The sequence below is a fragment of the Ranitomeya imitator genome, chromosome 6 (assembly GCF_032444005.1).
Source record: "Ranitomeya imitator isolate aRanImi1 chromosome 6, aRanImi1.pri, whole genome shotgun sequence".
NCBI classification, from domain to species: domain Eukaryota; kingdom Metazoa; phylum Chordata; class Amphibia; order Anura; family Dendrobatidae; genus Ranitomeya; species Ranitomeya imitator.
In genome coordinates this window covers 559,517,599-559,527,484 of record NC_091287.1, presented here as the reverse complement: position 1 = coordinate 559,527,484, position 9,886 = coordinate 559,517,599, and the positions used below count along the sequence as shown (strand labels likewise).

At 45.3% G+C, this 9,886-nt stretch overlaps 1 protein-coding gene across 1 annotated transcript; it reads left to right on the top strand.

Moving 5' to 3' along the window:
• LOC138643492 (uncharacterized) lies at positions 1-9,318 on the top strand. Its single transcript, XM_069732391.1, has 4 exons — positions 1-74; positions 6,539-7,971; positions 8,036-8,322; positions 8,425-9,318. The coding sequence occupies exons 1-4, from the start codon at positions 1-3 to the stop codon at positions 9,316-9,318; spliced, it is 2,688 nt and encodes an 895-aa protein (XP_069588492.1).
• The last annotated feature ends 568 nt before the right edge of the window (positions 9,319-9,886 follow it).

Sequence of the window (9,886 nt, the reverse complement as noted above, 5' to 3'; positions counted from 1 at the left end):
ATGAAGAATGCCCCTGCCACTTTCCAGAGGATGGTCAACCACCTGCTTCAGGGACTGGAGAAGTATGCGGTGACGTACGTGGATGACGTTGCCATCTTCAGTTCCTCCTAGGATGAACACCTGCAGGATCTACAGGAGGTGCTCAGGGAAATTCACCAAGCCGGTCTGACCATCAAGCCGGGAAAGTGCCAGATGGACATGAGAGAGGTCCACTACCTGGGGCACTGGGTAGGCGGAAACTCCATAAAGCCACTTTACAGTCAAACACAAAATGGGCAGGGAGCATGGCAATGCAGATGGATTTTGTCGCCGGGATGAACCTGCCGAGGTGCACATGGAGGAGTACCGAGAGGTTCTGCCTCCGTAGCACCATCCAAAATAGGGAGGTGTCACGATAATGTTAAAATACCATGGTCTGAGGGATTTTTTCAGATGGTTCCATGGTTCCAGAAACTCTACCTAGAAAGTGTGGCTTCTTTGTCTTGGCCTGCAAGCAACTCCCTCCCTTCTGAATATAGCTGTAACTTGAAACTCCAGTGTGGGACTCTGTCCCCCCCTTCCTCTCGAATGCAGGAGTGTGTAAGAATCCTTTGTCTGGAAAACCATGTGCTCTCTTACTCATGTACCACCTTAATAGTAAGGCATCACTTGATCCCAATTAGTGACAAAGATATGGAAGTTATATATTTGGTATGTGCGTCGGCCGGGCCATCATGCAGTGCGATTTTTAGGCGCAGCGCCTAGCGGATATGGAAAAACGGATTGCTGCTTAACAGGGGCTCACAACCACGTTGTGTTTAGGCTCAAATTATTGCCCAGCTCATGCCCGAAAGAATGGTAGTTCCGTGATCGCTATACAAGATTGCATCCTTGAGCTACGGGGGATATGTATGTTCCATCACTCGGAGTCCCTCTGAGAAAGTAGGAGTGCATTCCATAGCTCTGCCCACTCAGAGATGTCACGACCAAGGGGTATAAGACCCTGAGAGCTCAGTTTTCCCTAGCCTTTGACCTGGAAGCTAGCTGAGAGATGCTCTGTAATGCATCTTGTTGTATCGCCCGTCCCCCGATCCACATGGTCTGCCATAAGCTGAAATGATATAAGGAACTGTATTTTAAATATAAAATTACTAGCTTTGTCTTTCTTTGCTGTATAACGAACTGTCACGTCCTAATGTGGGTTGGCTCCGGACCCATTAATAATTAGGAAATTGGAGCTGGTGGCAGCAGAATTTGTCTTGTGCGGTTGGGAGGCTTTGTAGCGACCAGCGGCGTTGATAATTTTTGCTCCTGCCTGAATGGGAGTAGTTATATCGCCTTCGCTGCAGTGTGCCCATTTGCCAGTACAAAGTAAGGCAGCCTTTCTGGCAACTAATTATCCTAGGTGCAGTAACCGGTCTGACCTAAGGGTAAGGGGGAGCCGGAGAGCTGCAAGTTCCAAACCAGAACTGGGAAGTGGGATATAGATAAATCCCTTTCAGAAAGAACCAGGGTCAACCAAACAACCCCGGTTCGTGACAAATTGGTGTGAGTGGTGGGGATGATAAAGGTATCCTCCCTGTAAACCGTGACAGTTACCATCACACAGACCTCCAGGACAGTGTTACTATCATGCAGACCTCCAGGACAATGTTACCGTCACACAGACCTCCAGGACAGTGTTACTGTCACACACACAGACCGCCAGGACGTGGTTACCATCACACAGTCCCTCAGGACATTGTTATCATCACACAGACTTTGAAGACAGTGTTACCTTGTCAGGAAAATATGAATTATTCTCCATTGTTCTGGAGACACAAGCAAAGCTGGCCGACTACTCCTCCAATCATTGGTTTCCCGGGACCAAATCCTTCATGCAGCCCCACCTCCCCCTCTGTGAATTTCCACTCCCCCTCCCTTCAGGCAGATGCTCCCCCCCCCCCCCCTGAAAAACATCATGGAAATTAGATTTCCAGGATCTGGGCACTTGGGTTAACGCATGGCAGCATTTTGCGGCATTTAGGGCCATCAGAAACCTGGGAAATGAATTTCTGCCCACCAGTAAATCACAGACATACCGTGTTTGGACTCTAAAGAACAGTAAAATCACAGCGGAAAAAATAATGCCAATGTCATTGGCCTGTGAGCTTCCAGGCCAAAGATATGGGAATAAGGCGTTTTTGATAACTTTCCAAAATAGGTGTACATCCCAGAAAACAGCCCACATGTGAGGTCAGCAAGGTGGGAGTCCCTAAGTTTATGGCCAAACCATAAAACAGGAACGCCAATTTTGGGAGTTATTCAGAGCCAGAGAGACAGCAGCTAACACCATGCTGGGGTGCTGAATCTTTCCTTTGGGAACTCTCCTCGCCTTTATCGACACGTCATACCTGTGACTGAGATTTAGTAAGTGTTGTACCTTTATCATTGTTATTTTATAACTGTTTGTACATATTTTTATTTTGTCTCTTTTGAAATATCTTTTGTATTTTTGTGAGCACTGCCAATTTTTTTCTACAAATTCACGCTGCCTGTGGTTGGTTTTTGACCCAATGTAGGCTTTGTAACGGACCGTCTTTTATCTGACGAGGAACTGGTGTCAGCATAACATTATGGTGCTATTGGGGGATCCTGGCAGTGACAGACTGGAGGTTTATATATGTACTCCTGGCCTGGGACTAGGGATATATGTACCGCCCTCAATGCAGAGTGCCCCGATAACCAGCACGTGACAGGACAGCCTCTCCGGCGTCTACTTATCCTAGGTGAAGTTCCCTGACTGACCTGAGGGTAAGGGGGCACCAGAAAGCTGCAAGTGCATGACCGGAACTGAAAAAGAAAAGGTTTTCGTGACATACCCTAACTCAGATCTGTGGATGGTGCAATGTGCATATAGATTTTGTTACCTTTACTCATACATGTGCATTTTCTCACTTGCACACAGACATTCAGGATATTGTCACTTTCTCATAGCCCTGTGGATAGAGTTACCTTCATACTGACCTCAGTGACATTGTGACCTCCACACAAACCTCCTGAACATTAAGGGTATGTGCACACGTCCGGATTTTTAGCGTTTTTTTTGCGGAATTTCGCTATAAAAACGCTATAATTCCGCATCAAAAACGCTAAAAATATGCATCCTATCATTTAGAATGCATTCCGGATTTTTTGTTCAGATGGATGCGTTTTTTACCGCAAAAAAAACGCATTCCGCAAAAAAAATGGACATGCTCATTCTTTTTGCGGATTTTTTGCGGATTTATAAGCCAAAATGACTTTCAGGAAAAAAAAAAAAAACGCAAAAATCCGCAAAAAATCCGCACAAAAAACGCGCAAAAACCGCGATAAATCCGTGCGGAAAAAAACGCGATTTTCTGCCAGAATTCTCCGGATTTTGTCAGGAAAAAAACCTGACGTGTGCACATACCCTAACACATTCACACAGAGCTTCGGATAGATCTTCAGGGCAATGCTACCTTTACATAAACAACCATGATAGTGTTACTTTCACAAATTTGAAGAAACAACCGCACTCAGAGAATGGATTTTAAATTGCGTCGTATACGTGAAATTTTTATTGGGGAACACCACTGTAATTAATAAAGTGTTGAGGTAACGTTTCGACCCCTTGATGGGTCTTTATCAAACCTCACTTTAGAGTGGAGAGCAATAGGAGATTGAGCAGAGGCTGTCCAGTGAACGGACACAAAGGCTCCAGAAGCAGGTAGAGAGTACGGGGGTCCGGTATGGCACGGGCAGGGACTGAGATCCCTAGAGGCACTGTGGGTCCAGAGGCAGGGAGATCGGCGGTGGTGGCACCGGTGGCATCGGCGGTGGTGGCCGATCTCCCTGCCTCTGTCTCTAATCTTTACATTTGTTTGGTGATCTGAAACATTTAAGTGTGACAAACATGCAAAAGAATAGGAAATCAGGAAGGGGCGACACTTATTCACACAACTGTATAACACCGGTAGCAGAGGGGCCTGTGAGACCCTTCGGCACCAGTCCGGGCTACGCTTGCTATTTGTGCACCCCTTATAGTTACGTCCCGGTGGAGGCTTATGGAGACGTACATCACACAGGTTCATCAAGTGTTGATTGTCATACAATAAGTTTTTTTCACTTGTCTTCGTTACCACATTTCTCAGATATCAGGGAGGGGTCCCGTGACTGCGCTGTTATATTACAGGTTATTACAGGGTTTATACAGGGTTTTACTATATAATATTTAGCAATTATTCCATAATTTCCTATAATCAGCGAGATATTGGTTATGTGTCAGTGGTGTTTATACGCTAATGACAAGGAAGAAAAGCAGACGTGCGACAATGTTATTATCTAATGTGGGTGGTGATGGGCGACTGACTGCTATAAAACATGGGGACCTCGGAGAAGACAACACATGGCGAGGAACCCCGGCACAATGAGACGAGCTGCTGTCATCTACCTCCTGGCAGGCGCAGTCACCGCGGCCATAGGTAAAGGGGACACTAATGATGTGGGGTCAATGGTGATAACGTTTATTAATTAATGCAATTACCTGACAGAGATCAAACTGGTGAAGAATTCAGGATTTGTTTCTGATTCTGCCGGCCGTGTGGTTATGATTATGATGAATTATTCGGTCACTTCTAGAAAGGCAAAGATTTATTCTGAGGTTAAATGACGTTCCTATAATTTATTAGATAGGATTTATTGTTATTTTTTAAGGTTTAATTTATATACAGTGGGTACAGAAAGTATTCACACCCCTTTACATTTTTTTTTTATTGCCGTCATTTGGTAAATTCAAAAAAGTTCATTTTTTCTCATTAATGTGCACTCTGCACCCCATCTTGACTGAAAAAAACTGAAATGTAGACATTTTTGAAAATTTATTAAAAACGAAAAACTGAAATATCACATGGTCATAAGTCTTCAGACCCTTTGCTCGGTATTGGGTAGAAGCAACCTTTTTAGCTCGTACAGCCATGAGTGTTCTTGGGAATGATGCAACAAGTTTTCCACCCCTGGATTTGGGGATCCTCGGCCATTCTTCCTTGCAGATCCTCTCCAGTTCCGTCAGGTTGGATGGTGAACGTTGGTGGACGCCATTTTCAGGTCTCTGCAGAGATGCTCAATTTGGTTTAGGTCAGGGCTCTGGCTGGGCCGGTCAAGAATGATCACAGAGTTGTTCTGAAGCTACTCCTTTATTATTTTAGCTGTGTGCTTAGGGTCATTGTCTTGTTGTAAGGTGAACCTTCGGCCATGTCTGAGGTCCAGAGCACTCTGGAAGAGGTTTTCATCCAGGATATCTCTGTACTTGGCCGTATTCATGTTTCCTTCAATAGTAACCAGTCATCCTGTCCCTGCAGCTGAAAAACACCCCCATAGCATGATGTTGCCACCACCATGTCACACTGTTGGGATTGTATTGGGCAGGTGATGAGCAGTGCCTTGTTTTCTCCACACATGCCGCTTAGAATTATCACCAAAAAGGTCTATCTTCATCTCATCAGACCAGGGAATCTTATTTCTCATAGTCTGGGAATCCTTCATGTTTTTTTTAGCAAATTCTATGGGGGCTTTCATATGTCTTGCAGTGAGGAGAGGCTTCCATTGGGCCACTCTGCCATAAAGGCCTGACTGGTGGAGGGCTGCATTGATAGTTGACTTTGTGGAACATCTCCCTACTGCATCTCTGGAGCTCAGCCACAGTGATCTTGGGGTCCTTCTTTACCTCTCTCACCAAGGCTCTTCTCCCACGATTGCTCAGTTTGGCTGGACGGCCAGGCCTAGGAAGACTTCTGGTGGTCCCAAACGTCTTCCATTTAAGGATTATGGAGGCCACTGTGCTCTTAGGAACCTTGAGTACTGCAGAAAAACTGCTGTAACCTTGGCCAGATCTGTGCCTTGCCACAATTCTGTCTCTGAGCTCCTTGACCAGTTCCTTTGGCCTCATGATTCCCATTTGGTCTGACATGCACTGTGAGCTGTGAGGTCTTATATAGACAGGTGTGCACCGCTCCAAATCAAGTCCTATCAGTTTAATTACACACAGCTGGACTCCAATGAAGGAGTAGAACCATCTCAAGAAATTGGATCACAAGAAATTGGACAGCATGTGACCTAAATATGAGTGTCTGAGCAAAGGGTCTGAATACTTATGACCATGTGATATTTCAGTTTTTCTTTTTTATTAAATTTGCAAAAATTTCTACATTCCTGTTTCTTTTCAGACAATATGGGGTGCAGAGTGTACATTAATGAGAAAAAAAATAACTTTTTTGAATTTACCAAATGGCTGCAATGAAACAAAGAATAAAAAATGTAAAGGGGTCTGAATACTTTCCGCACCCACTGTAGCTGAACATCATCAATATCAAATGCAGCTGGTTCCCACAGATTATCTCCAATATAACAGCCCGAGCCTCCATCTCTACAGAGGAAAGAAAAGCGCAAAAAAGCAAAGCACTAATTTCATTGGTCTGAAAATCTTTGCCAAATAATATATATATATATATATATAGTGTTTTTTCATTACTGAACCAGTGTGCTGTAACTCTAAATCCAGTGATCCAGCATCAGAGCAGTGCAGGATCAGTAAATCCAGTGATCCAGCATCAGAGCAGTGCAGGATCAGTAAATCCAGTGATCCAGCATCAGAGCAGTGCAGGATCAGAAAATCCAGTGATCCAGCATCAGAGCAGTGCAGGATCAGTAAATCCAGTGATCCAGCATCAGAGCAGTGCAGGATCAGTAAATCCAGTGATCCAGCATCAGAGCAGTGCAGGATCAGTAAATCCAGTGATCCAGCATCAGAGCAGTGCAGGATCAGTAAATCCAGTGAGCCATCATCAGAGCAATGCAGGATCAGTAAATCCAGTGAGCCATCATCAGAGCAGTGCAGGATCAGTAAATCCAGTGAGCCATCATCAGAGCTGCGCAGGATCAGTAAATCCAGTGATCTATCATCAGAGCAGTGCAGGATCAGTAAATCCAGTGATCCATCATCAGAGCAGTGCAGGATCAGTAAATCCAGCGATCCATCATCAGAGCAGTGCAGGATCAGTAAATCCAGTGATCTATCATCAGAGCTGCACAGGAGCAGTAAATCCAGTGATCCATCATCAGAGCAGTGCAGGATCAGTAAATCCAGTGATCCATCATCAGAGCAGTGCAGGATCAGTAAATCCAGCGATCCATCATCAGAGCAGTGCAGGATCAGTAAATCCAGTGATCTATCATCAGAGCTGCACAGGAGCAGTAAATCCAGTGATCCATCATCAGAGCAGTGCAGGATCAGTAAATCCAGTGATCCATCATCAGAGCAGTGCAGGATCAGAAAATCCAGTGATCCAGCATCAGAGCAGTGCAGGATCAGTAAATCCAGTGATCCAGCATCAGAGCAGTGCAGGATCAGTAAATCCAGTGATCCAGCATCAGAGCAGTGCAGGATCAGTAAATCCAGTGATCCATCATCAGAGCAGTGCAGGATCAGTAAATCCAGTGAGCCATCATCAGAGCAGTGCAGGATCAGTAAATCCAGTGATCCATCATCAGACCTGCGCAGGATCAGTAAATCCAGTGATCTATCATCAGAGCAGTGCAGGATCAGTAAATCCAGTGATCCATCATCAGAGCAGTGCAGGATCAGTAAATCCAGCGATCCATCATCAGAGCAGTGCAGGATCAGTAAATCCAGTGATCTATCATCAGAGCTGCACAGGAGCAGTAAATCCAGTGATCCATCATCAGAGCAGTGCAGGATCAGTAAATCCAGTGATCCATCATCAGAGCAGTGCAGGATCAGTAAATCCAGCGATCCATCATCAGAGCAGTGCAGGATCAGTAAATCCAGTGATCTATCATCAGAGCTGCACAGGAGCAGTAAATCCAGTGATCCATCATCAGAGCAGTGCAGGATCAGTAAATCCAGTGATCCATCATCAGAGCAGTGCAGGATCAGTAAATCCAGTGATCCATCATCAGAGCATCGCAGGATCAGTAAATCCAGTTATCCATAATCAGAGCAGTGCAGGATTCAGTAAATCCAGTGATCCATCATCAGAGCAGTGCAGGATCAGTAAATCCAGTGATCCATCATCAGAGCAGTGCAAGATCAGTAAATCCAGTGATCCATCATCAGAGCAGTGCAGCATCAGTAAATCCAGTGATCCATCATCAGAGCAGCACAGGGTCTGTAAATCCAGTGATCCAGCTTCAGAGCAATGCAGGATCAGTAAATTCAGAGATCCATCTTCAGAGCAGTGCAGGATCAGTAAATCCAGTGATCCATCATCAGAGCTGCGCAGGATCAGTAAATCCAGTGATCTATCATCAGAGCAGTCAGGATCAGTAAATCCAGCGATCCATCATTAGAGCAGTGAAGGATCGGTAAATCCAGTGATCCATCATCAGAGCTGTGCAGGATCAGTAAATCCAGTGATCCATCATCAGAGCAGAGAAGGATTCAGTAAATCCAGTGATCCATCATCAGAGCAGTGCAGGATCAGTAAATCCAGTGATGCATCATCAGAGCAGCACAGGATCAGTAAATCCAGTGATCCATTATCAGAGCAGCACAGGGTCTGTAAATCCAGTGATCCAGCTTCAGAGCAATGCAGGATCAGTAAATTCAGTGATCCATCATCAGAACAGTGCAGGAACAGTAAATCCAGTGATCCATCATCAGAGCAGTGCAGGATCAATAAATCCAGTGATTCAGCATCAAAGCAGTGCATGATCAATAAATCCAGTGATTCAGCATCAGAGCAGCACAGGATCAGTAAATCCAGTGATCCAGCATCAGAGCAGTGCAGGGTCAGTAAATCCAGTGATCCAGCATCAGAGCAGTGCAGGATCAGAAATTCCAGTGATCCAGCTTCAGAGCAGTGCAGGATCATTAAATCCAGTGATCCATCATCAGATCAGTGCAGGATCAGTAAATCCAGTGATCCATCATCAGAGCAGTGCAGGAGCTGTAAATCCAGTGATCCATCATCAGAGCAGTGCAGGGTCAGTAAATCCAGCGATCCATCATCTGAGCAGTGCAGGATCAGTAAATCCAGCAATCCGTCATCAGAGCAGTGCAGGAACAGTAAATTCAGAGATCCATCTTCAGAGCAGTGCAGGATCAGTAAATCCAGCGATCTAGCATCAGTGCAGTGCAGGATCAGTAAATCCAGTGATCTATCATCAGAGCAGTGCAGGATCAGTAAGTCCAGTGATCCAGCTTCAGAGCAGTGCAGTATCAGTGAATCCTGTGATCCAGCATCAGAGCAGTGTAGGGTCAGTAAATCCAGTGATCCAGCATCAGAGCAGTGCAGGATCAGTAAATCCAGTGAGCCATGATCAGAGCAGTGCAGGATCAGTAAATCCAGTGATCCAGCATCAGAGCAGTGCATGATCAGTAAATCCAGTGATCTAGCATCAGTGCAGTGCAGGATCAGTAAATCCAGTGATCCATCATCAGAGCAGCACAGGGTCTGTAAATCCAGTGATCCAGCTTCAGAGCAATGCAGGATCAGTAAATTCAGAGATCCATCTTCAGAGCAGTGCAGGATCAGTAAATCCAGTGATCCATCATCAGAGCTGCGCAGGATCAGTAAATCCAGTGATCTATCATCAGAGCAGTCAGGATCAGTAAATCCAGCGATCCATCATTAGAGCAGTGAAGGATCGGTAAATCCAGTGATCCATCATCAGAGCTGTGCAGGATCAGTAAATCCAGTGATCCATCATCAGAGCAGAGAAGGATTCAGTAAATCCAGTGATCCATCATCAGAGCAGTGCAGGATCAGTAAATCCAGTGATGCATCATCAGAGCAGTGCAAGATCAGTAAATCCAGTGATCCATTATCAGAGCAGCACAGGGTCTGTAAATCCAGTGATCCAGCTTCAGAGCAATGCAGGATCAGTA